General features: G+C 40.9%; 1 protein-coding gene across 2 annotated transcripts; it reads right to left on the bottom strand.

The window, feature by feature from the left end:
• Positions 1 to 1,228: 1,228 nt before the first annotated feature.
• On the bottom strand, positions 1,229 to 9,429 carry ngfb (nerve growth factor b (beta polypeptide)). Of its 2 annotated transcripts, XM_076141185.1 has the most exons (3): positions 9,107 to 9,429; positions 3,312 to 3,457; positions 1,229 to 2,369 (listed from the first exon to the last, which is right to left on the bottom strand). In XM_076141185.1, the coding sequence occupies exon 3, from the start codon at positions 2,356 to 2,358 to the stop codon at positions 1,765 to 1,767; it is 594 nt and encodes a 197-aa protein (XP_075997300.1). In that variant the 5' UTR covers positions 2,359 to 2,369; positions 3,312 to 3,457; positions 9,107 to 9,429; the 3' UTR covers positions 1,229 to 1,764. The 2 variants fall into 2 exon arrangements, with proteins under 2 accessions (XP_075997300.1, XP_075997301.1); XM_076141186.1 differs by lacking the exon at positions 9,107 to 9,429 and having other exon boundaries at positions 3,312 to 3,785.
• Positions 9,430 to 18,463: the final 9,034 nt, after the last annotated feature.

Genomic DNA, 18,463 nt, shown 5'->3' with positions numbered 1-18,463 from the left:
CCCTCCTCCTCTGTGACTGATATGTAAATCTGGACCAATAATGTAACCTGATCTCCATATGGTGCAGCTGTGTGTCATCCTTATGACCCAGAAGACATCAGAAGGGGGGGAGGCAGAATACAGGGTTATTAAAGTAAAACTGCTGAATGGAAGAAGGGAGATTGTAATCACACAATATGAATAAATTGTCATGTGTATTTCTAAACATCAAAAGACTTTTCGGGTAGAAAAAAAAGACAACTATGGAGGTTTGGGAAAGAAAGAGCCAGCTTATCAGGGGTGGATGGTCACATGGGCCAAATACTGGGAACCACTATGGGGCTAAATATTTAAGGGTTATTACCCCCATCTAGCGGACAGAATGAGTAGTGCTACCACTTCATCCCGTTTCCTCTGCTCACCTAAGTGTCTACACCTTGATTCATGTCCACCTGTGGTAAATTAATCGTTAGTTATTGTACACACTTCGAAACAATGAGTCATCTAAATTATTACAGATAATTGTTCTGGTTCAACATTTTATCACTGGGGATATTTGATTCATGTAATAATTGAGTGATTTTTTTGGTTTTAAAACTCTTAGCAGGAATATTCAAAGTCTCTGCTGTTACTTGAATAACTTTTCAACTGACCAACCTGATCAGTTTTCAGTTGTTTGTGTTGCTCTCTGTGAGATGATCTGTGTTGGTGTGTAGGAGTTGCACCGTCCACTCCCTGGACTCTAGGAGGCAGTGTTGCATTGTGGTCCCGGGCGGTGCCATACAGAGGCCTGGGTTTGGTAGTAAACCAACTAAAGAAACTGGCCCTGAAACCTCAAACTGGCAGCTTTAACGTTTTCCAGAAATATGAGTTCAGCAGGTTCTGTTTATTAATGTCAGCTTGGATACACTATGAGCCTACAAACCTGAACGTTTACAATTGATCCTGACTGTATGCTTTCAGAACAAAAACACTGTTTTCTCTATTGTCACTGGCAGGGCAAAGAAAAGGCCAAGGAAATTGTGATATTATCAGTTAGGGACCAAGATGGATAACAGAATAAAAATGTTCTTTGTCTATGGATTGTTTTCATCTGACTGCAGAATAGATCGCAGGTAAAAAAAGAAGAAAGAAAAGCCATTTCATATATGATGAATTATATACTATGTACCATATACTGAAAATCCAACCAAAATGCACAATTCCTTTTACAAATTGTAAGGAATTTATGATGTTACCCTTGCTGGAGAAACGTCAGGGTTATTATTCAAACAATAACTTCCGTACAACACACAGTGCATGTACTTGTATGTGAGTGTTTAATAAATAACAATATCAACAACAGCAACAGATTAACAAAAGGCTTGTTTATATCCGATCTGGGTCAAATTGTATCTCCAAAATCTTGATGTGGGTTGTGTATTAGTCTATGGAATGTAGACCTCGGTCATGGAACATGGAATGCATGGCAGAAAGTCTTGACAATGAGCATTATCCTGTCTAGGTGACTAAAACATAATTGCAAATAACATCTGACCCATGTCTGTTGTACAGTATACACATGCAGCCCTGTTAACTTTACATATACCAATAACTTAGTTTGTGCAGAGGGTGAGGAGTCTTTGGTGATCAGTCATACAGAGATTATCACAACTTCCTGCATGTTAGTGTTTATACAGTAAATGTATGAATGTGCCTGTCTGTTGCTCTCTGTGTTGTGTGTTTGAGTGTATTTGCATATATGAGTGAGTGTGTGTGTGTGTGTAGTCTTCAGAGTGCGCAGCCTCACTGCCTCCATGACTTGCGGCTGAGCACACACACACAGGCCACGTTGATGCGTATGTGCCTCCATGCCACCAGGTTATTAAAGGTAGTCAGCGCCCGAACAAAAGTGTGTGAGTTGGTACAGTAGGAGTTCCAGTGTTTTGCATCAATTCCCAAGCAGCCGGAGTTGCCTGAGGTGCCACTGTGACACGTTGTCTCAAAGAAGTACTGCTTCTTGGTGACATTGTTGATAATCACGTCTGGAAGTACTGTTACCTCATGGCCTGAAATGTCTGTGGCTTTGCTCTTGTTGCCCACCCAGACACTGATGCTCTCACACACCGAGTACAAGCCACGATGCTGACCTGCTCGTCTACGAGTCCTGCTGCTGGCCACATGTGACCCTGTCGGCTCCGCGTCGGGGGGCTGAGCGCTGAAAATCACCCTGGGTGATCGGCGGTGGCGCTTGGTGAAGAGTTTGGGGTCCACGGTCGGGATGGAGTTTTTCTCTGGATCCTGCCGCTGTGCTGTTGTTGTGGCGCCCGAGTCCCCTCTGATGGTGGCCACGGCCTGAGCACTGAAGAAGAGGAACAGGGCCAGCATAGACGACCTCATGGGCTCACAAACTGAGGGAACAACACACAAACACGTCACCACACACCCTGAATCAGGCTGTTGACCATTGTGACATGTGTTTCCTATCACTCCACTGTAAACAATTTTCTTATAATAACAAGCTGGGTCATTCTTTTATCAGATTTTATGGCTCTGACTCAAAAATAAACAGAACACATCATTTACTTGGTTAGAAAGTATAAAACTGCCAGGACTTGCTAGATGCTTTCCATGAACCCTTTGCTGCATCCACAGGATTACACTCACTGACAGTGTTGTGACGTGCTGTCAGGTTCACACTATTGTCTCTTCATCGTGCTGTGATACAACACAATAACTTTCCTTACAGGCTCGCACACATAGACAGCTGGTATTTACCATAATACAACAGGAATACAGACTGATAACACTTGTGCGTCATTTATCATATGATTCGCTTGCCTCAGGTGCCGCGGCGAATGTTAAACTTGGGATTTCAAATCATAGGCTATAAAGATACATAATCTGAGTTATGAACAAATACCACACAAGCAGATGAAGGGTATCGCTGTGGGCCTCCTAATCGTATTTTTGGCGTGTGAAGGAGGTTCAAAACGTGTCCAACATGAAGCCCTCAACAAGCTCGGAAAGTGATAAACATTAACATACAAAGCCATTTACTGGAGAGATCATGAACCATTTGTCAAGTTTTATGACAGAAGGCCTGTGGGGTTGTCTCTAAATATTAAGTTTGTATTTAAGAAGTATCTACTCTCTGAACAAATGGAGTTTAAAGCTTTGCTATATTGACCTTGATGAATTAAAATGAGGGTATCCATTAGTAGTTTGATGTTTGTGCTCTTAAAAAGTCAGTTTTTCTTCATGCTCTCGCTTTCTGTTGATGCTTTCTTTCTCCTGTGCTATTAACTTTTCTGTAAATCTCATCCATCATCTCCACCCTGACCTCTCCGTACCTTTACAGTGTTTTCACGTGAACTGTAGCTCTTGGGCGGCTTCTAGAGGACGTGATCAGAGCACACTGTGTACTGGGCTCCTGCCATTAGGCCCCACTGCGGCCCCCCATCCAGTCCCACTCAGCCCTCCTTCCTCTGCATTGACCCTGTTGAAAGACAAGCAGAGAAAGTGTCTCAAACAGCTCATAAACTCATTGTAAACACATTCTGCACCAGACTGATACGGGAAGAGAAAGTTAATATGTTTCCTCCAGCGCGCATACTGAACATACCTGAAATAGAGACGTAGACCTGCATAATGTAGATTATCAGAAGTAGAAACATGCTTTGATTGGTGTAGCACAGCGTAACATCAACGTTGTAAAGTTTGCGGGCATTCTTGGATAGGCACTGTGACAGGTTTAACTCTCCTCTACCTCTCCTTGTCACCTTCAAAGACAGATATATTACACTACTGGGTGTTATTTAGGTGCAAACAGAAACCAGATCATTCAGGAATTTGCTGTTTTGTATATAAAGCCATAACGAGTTACCAGGAAGGCAAGTTCAAACATCGCTTATACAATACTTGACTTCAGATATTCAGAAGAGGGAATGCTTTCTCTTCCATGATTATATTGTAGTATAAGTATATTATATATATTGGGAGAATAGATAAACATGACAAAGCCTTATTTTGCATAAGACTTTTCATTTGCACTGGTTGAGGTTTTGCTTAATGGCACCTGACTCATACCTGACATCTCCCAGCTATGGAATTTAACATACAGACTTGGAAAGCAGTGTAGAGTCCAGTAAGAATATTCAGTACTTATCTCTGACAACACACTAATCCTCCTCAAAGTGTGTTACTGTCAGGCAATCTTACTGTCACTCATTATCTTTCTATAGAATGCATAGAAATCCTCCTTTGCTTTGGAGGAGATAAGTAAAGTGAGGAAATGAACCACAAAGTCTTTCTATAAAATCCACTCAGGCAGCTATTGGATATGACAGGACAATATTTTACTAATCCCTGTAATCTAACCTTTGGACTCTCATCTACTCCGACTCCATTCCCCTCCCGGCATCTGACTTCAGTACAAAAACATGCAATACTTAAAGGTTCAATTATTATTTGTTTTTGCATTTTTGAAAATACCTGCTGCATCTTATTGAGGTCACTCCAAGCTAAATATAATATTAGAAAAACCAATCACTAGAAAATCCACTTGAACGTCACTGTAGCCTTCACTGACTCACTGCATTTATATCTCACATCAAGAACACAACAACTTCACACCACTGAACCTAAGTGTCAGTTGTGTTTAGCGTCTCAGTGTTTTTTTAACTAGTTCACATTTACTTTTCCACAGTGCCTCTATGGAATATATGTGGTTACAGAAGGATAAACAACACTGGTGCAAAACATTTAGTAACAAGGGACAAAAACTCCCAATAAACTTCATTTTTGTATTCTGTTCATGAGCACCTGAATGTATCACGTTCAGGTGCTTCTGAACTGTGAAGTGGAAACGTAGCCGTGACCATTTCTGTCAAAGCATTGTTTTGTTTCCAGCCTTCCTGGAGAGTGTGAACGCATCACAAGGTGTCAGACAGATACAGGTGTTATATGCTATTCACTGGACTGTATAAATGATTGTCAATGTTGCAAATCCTGAGGCTCGCCCACGCTCACCAGCTCAGTAAGACAGTGTTTGGTCAGCACACATGATTTGAAGTCTGTGACCTGGCACAGCTAACCAATCAGAGCAGAGCAGGCGCCTCATCAGGGGACCACAGACTCACCCGTTTCACTTTGTGTGCACAGTGCAGATGCAAAATCAGAGAGAGTACAAGTAGATTGGTGTAGTTTGACAAGAAGCTGCTTTAGCTACACAGTATGACCAATATTTAACTGGTTAAATCTGAACAACCTCAACTACAGTGATGAGAAATGATTCATAGTAATGAGAGACATGCTGAGAAGATACAGTAACACATAGTTGCATAAATAACCTGGTTTTGTGCAACATGCTTCTGATTGCCAAGCAAGTAAAGGCTAATGTGAAGTCAATTAGACGCTCAGTGTTTCATCTGGAAGGCAGATGACTCACCGTCTTGATCTCTGCTCAGGAGGAAGGAGTCACATGATAACAATGTGCTATTTAATAACTTCTGGTTTTCCAACATGAGGGCCCGCGCCTCCATTAAGCAGCATCTGTCCCCTGTATGTTGGGCTGAAAGGGAACATATTCCATGTTCCATGCTTGACATGTGAACGATACATTACATACAGCCTGTGTTATGGTCCATGTGTGCAACTCAAGCATGAAAGTTAGTCGGTGCTCAAAATCAGGCAGGAAAAAGTGCTCAATCTTTCCCCGATTTCACAAAGTGAATGTAGTTCACCACACATTGACACACCAATAAAATGCTATTATTCTGTAATAGTTTTGTTTGACTTCAGACAGAAGTAAACATTTTGGTCTTTAAGTTAGAGTAAGTTATAAAAAGTCTTGAAATCCTTGACAGAGAGAGGTGAAAGACGATATTCATTCAGACTTCTAGGTGGGCTTTACGTCTGCACATGATGCCGCTGTACAACATTGGCGAGCAGTAGAGCATCTCAGAACGCACAACTCATCCAACCTTGAAGCAGATGGGAGACAGCAGCAGAAGAAAACAGTTTAATGTTGGCTGAGAGGAAGATGATGGCTAAGGACTAGAAAATGGAAAATGTTGTACGATAAGAGGTTGCGGTGGCAAAATAATGTGGGAAGTGTTATTTCTGGGCATACTTGCGGTCCCTGACTATGTCCAAAGATATCCTTTCAAGAACGTGCAAAACTGAGAGAGTCTTCTGACACATCCCTGACCAAACCTGATGAAGCACCTTAGGTATGATGTTGAAAGGGACAGGGTGTAGCTAAGGAAGAGGTCAGTGAGTCACGTCTAAGCAAAGACAAGCTAAAGTCAAATCCACAGTCAAACCTGCACACTTAAAGCATGAGGCACATTTTCATAGTTTGAGGTCTGCAGTGAAGGCTGACTAAACTAAATGTCTTTCCACCACAGTGTGAATGAACTGAATCTGCAGGCGGGTGAGTAACTTAGTCCGTTAGTCCTGACCAGCGAGGCCACCCACAACACAACTGACCTACAACTCATTAGCTCTAATGGAGTCGGTTTAATGAGCCTCATCTGGGTTGAGTGACAGGCACCCTGCAGATACACACAATCTGCACAGTCTGCAGACAAGGAACAATCTACCTCTCTCTCCGGAAAAAAATGGCACCGGCTTCATTCATATGATAAAAGTCACAGAGTCCTGCTGGAAACCTGAGCCCCCCGAGTGCTGCCTCTCATTCAGCTGCAGGTGACTTACTGAGAGCTTTGAATGACATGTGGCTCACTGCGTGGCTGTGGGCATCCATGTGAAGCGGCTCTCTAGGCTGAAGAGCAGCTTTGTGCTGAATTGAAACCCTCAACGATTCGTGATGAGACAAAGACAAAAAGCTACTTTAGGAATTTCTGTATGAAACAAAGGAATGCACTTGTCTGCCCTTTATTTGTTTTTTTGTCAGTAGTCTTGTTTCATTTCACTTCATGCACTTGTGAAAGTCTGCTGAAAAAACATTTTCCTTTCCATCCAATTGGCTAAATAACAATAAAATGTTGAATGAAAAAGTTTGTTGTAATAAAAATGACATTTGTAGAATATTACTGATAGTTGCCGTTTCTGTTTCTCTAATTTCAGACATGAAGAGGCAGGAATAACTGTGACTACACACAGTGACTATACTTTTTTCAGTAAAAGGTGAACAGGGCAACATTTTGTTGCTATAGAAACCATACAGTATATTCTATCCCAAGGCTTTTTTTTAGCCACACAGAGAAGGTAAACGGGAAGAGGCTGTGTTTATGAGAGACACGGGAAAAACCACAGCAAAGGCATCAAAATCAAATTGTCAATGCCACTGTAAACTTTTAAGTTCCTGTTTGGCTTCCATGCTTCTGTATTCTGAAAACAATGAATTCCCTGCATGACTGAGGTCCAGAACCAAAAGGTGAATGTTAGTTCATGTCTGTACTGTCTGTCATTGATACTCCCCTTGGGGAAAAGCTGCTCTCTCAGAGATCTACAGATCCCTCTATCAGACAGAGTCACACACAAACACACACAAGCATCAACACACTGTGAAACAGTAACAGCAGCAGGTGCCAACAGGCAATACAGTAATGAATTTGTGTGAAAGTAAAATTGGTGAGACATCACTCAGTCTACACACATCACAAAGTAACGGAGGGGAGAGACTTCAATGCACATATTTCCATTGTTAGTGGAAAACAGTTACAAGTGCTCTTTGTAACTGTCCACCATTGCAATTATCTATCAAGACTAAAGGTTGATGATGATGATGTGTACACTGGAACTTCACCATTGCCACAAAGGGAACAACTCTGTAATTTTTGTATAAACTTAAACATTGCACAAAATGTTGGGAACTGCTAAAAGTCTAGACCTTGTGACATCATAATGGCTGGGTGTACATCCAAGAATCTTATAATTATTGCTTGGAAACATCCCTAGATAAATATGTAGGCATCGAATAGTAAACCAGTTTACAAACATAGTTAATTTGGAATACATTTGTCTGAATTTTGCCAAGGATCGCCCCAACTAATGCTTATTTACTTCACTTAAAACTAAGAAGATACTATGAAACACCATTTTTAACCTGACAAGACAATGAATGTGTTGGGGTCTATTAGTAAGTCTTGACTTATTGCACTACAGTTTTACTTCAAAATATCACTAATGCGCTAATCAATGTTGGAACACTCAAGGACTCCCATGTAACACATGTAAGGATTGCACCTTCACACACACGCCTCAGCTTGTCCAGGTGTTGTATGACAGTGAGAAGTCCTCGTTTTTTCTGCTGGCAACTTTTCAAAGGAAACATTTAAGAGGGATAATAGTATGCAATTGAAGCACATAATTTCCCATTTTCCTGACAGCTGTTCTGTTGCATCTAGTTGAGGCAATTTTCTGTGGCACTGTTATCAGACAACTATGTGGGAAATCATTTCAAACACAATATGACCCTTGGTGAAGAAACGGGGCCTCTGTTGGCAGCCCAGTTGTGATTTAAGGCAGATGTGTGAGTCTCTGCTTCGCTCTGCGACCTGAAGACCTCATCCAGACTGAGCGAAGTGGAGCCAGAGAGGAGGTTAGCGAGGCCCAATTCATCAGCATTGCTCCCAGACACGACTTTTGACTTTTCATCCAAAGCTTTTTCTAATGCAACAGATAAAAACTTGTGAATTACCACTGAGAACAAACATTTCGATTGCAACATTTGGATGACAACATTGCTGTTGTCGTGGGAGAGAACTATCGAGATCCAGTGCAGTTCAGTTCTGTCAATAGAAACTGCACTTAGGGATAAGTGAGAAAAACTCCAGAACAGATACACTGTCTCAATCCAACAGAATGATAAGTAATCACACTGGCCGGGAACTGCAAAGAAGTACGGTAAATGGCCGATTTAACAAGGACAGTTTCATTACCCACTGATGGCTGTTTGGGCTCACTGCACTGAGGGAACACAGCTGACCCAAATCTCTAAACACAGTGTAACCATACACACGAGAAACACACTGCACTCTTCAACTCCAAATCAACTTCAATAGTTAACCACAATAACAACGTAGGGCTCAGTGATTGGTTTGCGTTGCCTCCGTTTGTGTTAGACGTTGGCATGCGATCAACAATTTAGCGGAAGTTTAGTTTGCTCAGTTACTCAAACCTTGGCAGAGCTGGTAGCCTGAGATGAACTGTACTTCACCAGTGTAGAAGTGTCTGATGACGGTTTTTGCTTCGGGATTTTGGCCAATACAAATGTCCGCCGGCCAAACAGTGGAAGAAGCCAGATCAGATTGGGCTTTCAACACTTGGAAAGAACAGCTGATTGCTCGCTTCTCCCGCTGGGAAACTCATTTGGCTGGATGCTTTCGTCTTCCTGCGGCCACACTGTCATTATAACAAAAACAATGCAAATCCTTCCCTAGTATCCCAAAGACGAAGACAGAGAATCTTCTTCTCCATTTCAGCCGTGTATTATACAAAGCAGCTGCTGCAGACGTGAGCAAGACACACCTGTTTACACCTCTATTTATTGCTGTTTATGTCTCTCAGCAGAATTACTGTGGGGAGACAAAGGGCCTTGTCCAGGAGGCTCAGATTGCAAGTTTTAGCTGCTATGTCACTCTGGAAACGTTAACCGTGACAGATCCTCGGTTGTGGATAATACAAACAGCCCATACAATGCTTTTGTTTTCATTTTCACCAAATGAAAGCCAGGATGCAGAGGGGTCAGCACAAGTTCTAGCCGTTGTAAAATTACTCTGGCAGCACAGTTTCGGACGATTTGCAGAAAAGGTAACACATTGTGCAGAGGCTTACGGGCCAAAATATTTTTTCAAGCAGTTCCAAACATGGAGCTGTCTTAAGTGTGTGAAGTTGTACAGCTGGTTTGCCACCTTGTGGAGAGAAACTTCCGCCTATTTTTTTCATGGTGTGTTGGCAGCAACTTTTATTAGTTTGTAATAAATGTACAAACTTTACAGTCAGTCAGACAGCTACATCCTCCAGCTACATTCTGCCAGGCACCTTTTTGGCTCTTTCACTTCAGTTTGAATGATCCTAATAGATTATGGTTCCATCTTTAACCCTGGTGGTGATGGATGAATTGCACCCCAGATTTGTGCAATAAAATGTGTACGCCTGTGTACTTGAGACGATATTATGATTTCAGTCAAGTGGTCCAGCAAAAACAAACCGCCTCAGAAAAATATCTGTTATCTCTGTAATGGTTTTAGACAATAGAATGCAATTGGAATTTGGTTTGCTACACAATCCCAAGGACATTAATGTTGGTAGTATTTTGCCTCCATGTTGTCTTCAGATCCGTTTCATGTTGAAACACTTACACTAACACATTAAATATATAAAAATATTTGGTTTGGTGAGTTTGAGTTGCACTGTGGTCCCATGCTGTATGAGGAGATGAGAGACTCAGTGTGTGGCCTCACTCTCACTCTGAGAGGATGAGGAGCTCTGGCTTACAGGGGAACTTTCCACCAGGAAGATAATTCTGCTTAATCACAGCCACAGGCCTGCTGTGGCTCTGTCTCAAGCTGTTCATCAACACAGAAATCCACATTTAAAGTAAATATGCATATACATACATATAGATAAATGTCAAGTGCCTGTAAAATAGATAAATGTCAAGCGCCTGTAAAATAAACCCACTTATAATGTCTGCTACTGGACAGCATTAACTTTGAACTCTATGTTTCTATTTCTACCTTTACTGGTGCCTTTGTTTTAGATATGTGTTTAAACTTGTAAGAGATGATGGAAAATGGAAGGAAGAGATGCAATTGTAAAGGTGGCGGATCAGATTTAATGCTAATAAGTTGTTGGTAACATGAATGCTATTATTTCTTATGTAATGTACAGTATGTACTATTATATGTATGAACAATTTTGGTGGGGCACAAGATGAGGGTAATATCAAAAAAGAATTATGTGCGATTGAGACTTTTCTAGAACAAAAATGCAAAAACAAAGTGCAATAAACACTGTACAAAAATACTATGAACTACAAAAACTATTCAACTATTCGAAAACAAGCCAGAACCAAGTGTTGCATCTTTATGTGGTCCAAATTTGCTTCAAATCTACATTTTAAGGGTTCAAAGATCCTTGTGGGTCATTTTAACATAATTTCAGTCTTACAAGTACAAACCTCCAGAAAGGTCACATGAAAGTATGTTTCTCTGGGCGTCTGCTGACAGAAAACAGCTCCTGTTGACTTGGTTGTCCAGTGTGTGTTGCAGTTCATTGTAAGCATGCAGCTGTTACACCCTCCCTCTACTCATTCTGCTATACTTCATCCATCTGTGGAGCAGATTATTGGACATGAAGGCCTCACATGTGGGTGACAGAAAAGAAACTTGACAGAAAAGACAGAGACAACATCACTAAAAATGAACCGAACATGTGTTCTGTGTTCAACCACACGTTGATTTATGAACAGATCAGAAAATGAAGGAACATTATTCTTAAATACTAAATTGGAATGTAATCGAAAAGAAAGGTCATCTTTAGATTTGCAATAACTTTTAATTATAATCTTCATCCTGTTATAATGTCTAAATATTCCAGTTTAAAAAAATAGGAGCAACAAGAAACCACATGAAAGTCAGAAATGTTTTGATAATATGTGCATTTCTAAAATGAACAATGTTGCATTATTTGTTCCAACTCAAAATTTCTACTTCATCTGGCACAGACTACTGGTTTGTTTTCCTTGGATAATGTAAAGGAATGTTTTGGAACTTTGCATGCTCATAAAATTACAGTATCCATCTCATACTATAACACTAAGAAAGCCAGCAAGGTGAGGGGTTGCCAAGGAAAAAACCTTTGAAAGACAGCTTGATGAGCACCTTAGTATGCACTATAAGCTCCACACACATGGTCAAGTAATCAGTGACACAAATCACATTGTGAGAGGTACTGTATGTAAGCATGTATGTATGCACAGGTGGCTTTGGAGGAAGTCCAACCAAATTCATCAACATAACATCATACATAAAACATGTAGACAAATATACAGCCTTCATAAAAAGGTCATTCCACATACTTACATCCTCTGCATACTTGGCTTAGAATGGAGGATATCAGGTTTGTCTCACCTGACACGTCTCACAGCGAGAGTCCATTAAAATTCACTTGTATTTCATCAAGTGTTACATGAATTATTTTCTGGGATGTGATGAGAAACGTATGGTGCCTTGAAACGGCTCAATATTCACAAGCCATGACAAGTCCCAGGGAAGAAGGTGTCACTTGTAGTCTAGATATTTCATCATAGACAGGAAATTCCAACTCCTCATGCTTTATTTAAAAATAAAGAAAATCAACTGTAATTTTTTTCCATTGCCTGTAGCACGTAAGTGAACCACAACTGCCAAGCACATCGTTTACTCAACCTCCCACGCCAAACACACAAGCTCTCGTCTGGAGGATCTGAACTTGCTCATAATGAGGAGCTGTTGGTCAGCCAGAGGATGGGTCATAACCACAAAGTAGAAGTGAACCAGTGACTCAGTCTCACACAGACGTCATGAGAAACACCCTTTACAAAGCATCATGACCCATGCTTGGATTATTTCCTGTGTATCTGTATCAATGGGACCTTCCTACAGCAAATACTGCTCATTTCATATGTTTGTCTTCATTGCTGTGTTTGTCGTTGTAAATCGATTGCTGGTTACAGAAAAGTTTGACACTATTCCAGGTTATGACACATTTTGTACATCAGTTACTTACTAACTACTACTAACTAGTTGGAAAATTGTATATATAATTGCAAAGTTAAACATTCTATCCCACTTAACATCTATAAGAGGTCAGAAGGATTTCCTCAACACAGCAAGGGGCAAAAGTATTCAATGTGAAATGTCCCCTTATATTTGCTTCTGTCCCATGCATCACTTTAGAAAACTCACATCTGCATCATTGTGAAGATTCTGATCAATGAATCAACCTGTTTCTAACCTACATACAAAAGTTCTAAAGGAATGCTTTGAGAATATCACAAAGCCCGGAAAAATGAGTGCAGGTATGTTGATTGCTAATGTAACCTGATGAGCTTGAAGCTATGACCCTCTTAGACAAACATCTCCTAGGGATGGAGGAGATGATCAGATGACCCTCAAGCCCAAACCTCACTACCACTGAAACACAGAACACATTTTTACTGGAATTGTCAGCAAAAATCACTGTCACTTATCCAAAGGCTGCACATAAAGGTTGGCTGTATTTAATTCTTTCTTCCTCACTTAATTACAGAGGCTTTAGTCAAAAAGAATTGTGCATGTAAAGACATTTTAGACATACAGCTATAAAAGTTATGTTTCTATGGTGATCTAATGTCAAGGCAAAGTTTCTAAAACTATTTGAGTTTGAAAAAGGAGCAAGTTACTGTAGATGTGGACAAGCACAGGCAGTGTGGGTGAAGGTTAAACAGTCCTGTACCTCTCCAAAGGCTCTGCTCCCCACTTGCGTAAGACTCCCAAGCAGCACTGAAATATATATTCCAGATTATGTCCAATTCCACAGGTTGCCAAGGAGAGGAAGAACAAAGTCTTGGTCAATCATCCCAAACAGTCCTGTCTTGGTCTTGCACTTGTTTGGAAATTGATTGTTCTGAAAGTGAGTGAGAAGAGTCCCAGAGGCTGTGAGAGGCTCTGCCGGGCTGAGGAGTGCTCCAGGTCCTAGTGTCTGCCTTTCTGATCACTACCATAGGTTTTATAACTAAAAGGAAAATAATGCAACTGATCATAATTTGCAATTTAGTTTTTAGAGATCAAGTTATGTTATAGTGTCAGTAGATTTTGGTACTCAGTATGAATACTTTGTTTTCCATGCAGATCATTTAATTTCATTCCTTTTGTTTGCAGTCAAGGTTCAACTACACTCACACTGACGTGAACTAAACTGGATTAAACATCGTGTGTGTTTACTTTGTAATAAAACTCAGGAAGTAAACAGAGGAGTTACAGCCATATAACAGGAATTACTGATGACTCCTCTGGCCTCAAATGCTCCACAGGTGGATACCACCCATATCAGCTTTTATTGTAGCAGAAGAGCCTTATTCCAGAAATATTTGCAGAATGATATTCACGGTGTAATATAGAAAAGAGTATACTCCTGTAACTAAATCTTTTTCCTTTCCTTAAAACTTCCCAAATGTAATATCTGGAAAATGTTTTGCCGGTTCCGCATTCTGGTTCTGGTTTGTTGTCAACAGCAACAGCAGATGTTTCAGCAGCAGATGTTATGAGATCACCTTTGAGCTATTTCACTAATTCCACAAATCAGAAACTGCCCAAGAACTGTCGACTTCTACAAGAACTAGTTTAGGTGATACTGGATCTGGATTCTAATGTCTGAACACTACGTCTGGAGTAGATGGATCGTCTTTCGTTTCATTCCAAATGAGGAGGATCTAAGTAGCAAAGAATTCATTCATTCATAGTCACGTTTCTCCTTCCAGTTGTTTCAGGTTTGTATTTCACCCAGATGGTCAATTGGAGCTCCTGGGCTGAAATAGTTTTGCTTATTTTATCTGGCATGAATGTGGAGTTTGATACTTATGGAGTGTACGTATGTGTGTGTGAATGGAGTGTGAGTGTATCTGGCATTAAAATCAGTAGGAGAGAGAGAGAGAGAGAGAGAGAGAGAGAGAGAGAGAGAGAGAGGGAGAGAGAGAGAGAGAGAAAGAGAGAGAGAGAGAGAGAGAGAGAGAGAGAGAGAGAGAGAGAGAGATTTGAGCTCTGAGCTCTGAGGTAAAAGAGCATAAACTAATCCAGGTGGGGAAGAGGTTTAGATTCAAATTCACTATAGTCATCTTGTCTTCTTTCCCCTGTGTGTGTGTGTGTGTGTGTGTGTGTGTGTGTGTGTGTGTGTGTGTGTGTGTGTGTGTGTGTGTGTGTGTGTGTGCGTGTGTGCGTGTGCGTGTGTGTGCGTGTGTGTGTGTGTGTGTACTTGTATAGATTTGTCATCTCACCCCCAGATCGCTATTATGTTTGACACAAGGTCACTGGATTGAAAGAATGTGTTCTAAACCTTTTTGCCTTGGATCTGCTCATGAATGAAATCCCACACGACCATGTTTCAGTGTGTTCATTTTGATGTCAGAACCAGTACGTCACATCTGGACTCAAAAAGGCTAAATCTGCGCACCATATTACACACATGTCCTACTCTGCTCAGACTATTGCTCTGACTGGGATTTTTAGAAAAGGCCACGGTCCAGTTTTGCGCTAGTTGTTGGGAGGAAATGTAAATTTGGGATTCATTGTATGAAACCATTGACATGCTAAATGCTGTTAGCAGACGGGCCCTTTCACTGATTGCGTAATTAGCTGCAACCGTACTAAAATAGACGTTTATCTTAGGCAAATTGCAAATACACTCATGGTAATCACTCAGCAAGGATGTCCAGGATAAACATTAATCACTTTATGTGGCTACTGTAAGCAACACAACTTCAAATGTTGTCACTTTTAGCAGGCGGGGGAGGTAGCTAGCAGTAAGCCAAAGCAGTAGTAGCAGCTAAAAAAACTAATTAAATGGAAAGAGAAGTCAACTGTGTTTCCTATTAAGAAATGTCTTCATAGAGTTCCGGTCAAAACAACACCCATTATCTCTGTTTTTAATCGAGAATCGTCTTGAATTAGAGGACTTGAATCTTAAGACTCAACTTTGCCACATTTAGCTGCATTATAGCTCGACTCCTCTCTAGGACATTAAGGTGCTTGATCACCTCAGAGCCCTTTGAACGCTAGAGGATCAGACCCTCGTGGGAGCCGAGGCACATCGGTGACCTCTCCTCTCGTCTCCCTGCTTTAGCATCACAGGGCTGTGGGGATTTGAATGCCAGATGCCCATTGATCTGCTGTGAAACTCATCTGGAGGAGCAAATATCCACTCTCTCCTCTGCTGTTTATCACAAATTGTGGACGCTGCCGGGAATAAGGAAACCGAGGCGGAAACATTAGTCATACATGGTTGTTCCTGCATTTGATCAATGTCCCCTGTGTTCAGATGGGAACTTACCCACTTATTCTTAGGTTTTATTTGACTGCCGAGGTTGTGTGAAATAAGACAAACACAAGGATGGGCAGCATGACAACATTCAACTTTTGTTTGTTTTGGTATTGTATCCTGCGTGTGAGCACAGAATCGCAATGAGATTTTATTTTGGCAGTTGACACAGCCAGACTCTGGCCATGGGAACTATCTGTTTGCATTTCAATGGGTTTATGAGTGTTTCCAGTAACTGCAACGTTCACTGAAGGTCAGGGTGGGATTTCCTGTACATTATTATTTTATCTTAAAATCAATGTAACTTGAGTGTTGTACATGTTGTAATATAATGGGCTGCTGGTCTGTCATGCGCCAATGCTGTGTCTCGTTGGGGGAGAAGCGATTCATTCCTGGCCTTGTGAAGAAACATTGGAACTGACAGAAGCTCCAGCAGGGAAAACATGAGGGGTGTTTGCTAAAAGGGAAGAGATCTCGGTCTCTCTCAGTCTGTATTATGACATAACATGACATGGTGAAATGGAATTCAAGGCGTGTATATCACACATATTGTACATCTGGATGGATGCATACTTCTTTCCTGTACCTGAAATGTTTAACTGCTCACTATCCTAATGATAATTATTTGCCAATGGGTTGAGCAAAAATGACTCCTGTCCATCCTCACATAAGCAATATGAATGGACAATTTGAGTTAAAGTTACTTTAAAACTTGATGAGACGTATGCTAAATCATTAAATTACAAAAGTTTGATTGTAAAATTCTTCATATGATGTCTTTAAAATTATATGTTGATATGTATAAAGGGCTTGATCAAAATGGATCACATAACAATGTCTGAAAGGATCTTACTTTTCAATTGTGTCAACATACTGCTATTTCTATCATTTTCCTAGAACACGTAGATTTGTATAAGAATCAGACTGAATTCGTCTCACTGCACCTTCAGATTTTCTTCGGCAGTTTGAAGAAAACAAAACGTCCAGGAGTCCAGAGCGGACAACGTGAAGTGTAAAATAAGCAAAGTAATCTTATTTTCACATAAAAGATGTTTGGGTAGATAAAGTGTCTACCGTTCAATCCACTTTCACAGTTGGTTATTGTCATTAGATAGGAAAAAATGTTATATCATTCTTAACAAAGGACAGAGACGTATGACTTCCTGCTCTTTTGCCAAACAACAGAAAACGTTTGTTTTTCAGATGCTGACTGTGTGAATCTGATATTGAGCTTTCAGATGGTTTTCTAAACTACGGTGTTGTTTAATATAACATGAACTATCAGTGACACTGGAAAACGACATTCGATAGATCACAGATTTGTTTTTTTTCCTGAGCAACACTGTAACTCTCGTTTTCTCTGCAGAAAGCAAATGTGTTCAGTGTGCTGATCCACATCTGGGCTTCATCAGCCACATCAGTACAGAACCAACCTTTGGAAAGACAGCTGACTTCGTGGAAGCGAGCAGGAAGCAAGAGCTTAATCTTCACTCTATAAAACATTCAGATTCGATTACAAGAACACTTAGCGGGACAAGAGTGAGAATGTGTCATCAGCAAGCCACGGTCATATCCCACATTAGACAAATCAGGTTTTCCATGAGGGCCCTTTAACTTCTCAATCTCAATACTTCTGCATCATGAATAACATCACAAGCTCAGCTACCCAATGATGGCACTCTTTAGTTTGCCTCCTGACCTCAGCAAGGCCAACGGTGAGATGAAAAGGAAGCCTTGATAGGTATGTCAAGTCTTTTGTCAGATTATCTCAAGCAAATTGAGCACCTGACCTAAGTGATCTGTAGGATCTACTCTCTGACCACAAACCAAATCCAGGCTGAAGCATGTGGCCTCTGACCTCCTGTCCACCCAGGCCAGATTAGCCCTGGGCTGCCAGACAGATACCCTTTCAGGAAACTCTCCCCAACTCCAGAGGACAATGGCCATGTTGTTTCGGCGATGGATTCAATTTCTTGTAGACTGGAAGAATTCCAAAAATCTCACCATTATTCTATATGATTTCATGTCTGGCTGTTTGAATCTGTACTGTTTTGCCAGTTTACAGCGCTCATTCCGTTCAACAATCAATTGTGTTGCATCCAGATCCACACCTGACACAAACAAGCAGTTACACCTAAGATTTATTTACGCCACATCTTCCATCAGTAGTGTGTGCTGTATTTTCCTCCTTCTTTCAGTCAGTGTGCTAAAGACACACTTCCTGTCCAGCCTTGTGCTGCTCTGTTATGAGACGTGTTTCTAAGCACATCTGTGTTTACAGCTGTGTGATGAAGGTCAGGGGATTCATTCATGGTCCTGTTTGTGTTTGTTTACAAAGGGTCCAGTGTGTGTTTAGTTGGTGAGAGATTCTGAGTGATGACAGATGAGCTCTCAGCCACTGAACGTATCATGAAGACGTCTGATCAAACTCAAACCATCCCTCAATTTTCACCCCTGGATTTCTTTCCTGATGGTGGAA

The sequence above is a fragment of the Genypterus blacodes genome, unplaced genomic scaffold (genome assembly GCF_046128005.1).
Source record: "Genypterus blacodes isolate CSIRO-AG114 ecotype Tasmania unplaced genomic scaffold, CSIRO-AGI_Gbla_v1 ptg000017l_1, whole genome shotgun sequence".
NCBI classification, from domain to species: domain Eukaryota; kingdom Metazoa; phylum Chordata; class Actinopteri; order Ophidiiformes; family Ophidiidae; genus Genypterus; species Genypterus blacodes.
The sequence above is the reverse complement of the archived record's forward strand: the minus strand, read 5'-3'. Positions and strand labels throughout refer to the sequence as shown.

Coding starts and splice junctions, on each gene's coding strand:
- ngfb (XM_076141185.1), bottom strand. CDS start 2,358: ATGAGGTCGTCTATGCTGGCCCTGTTCCTCTTCTTCAGTGCTCAGGCC.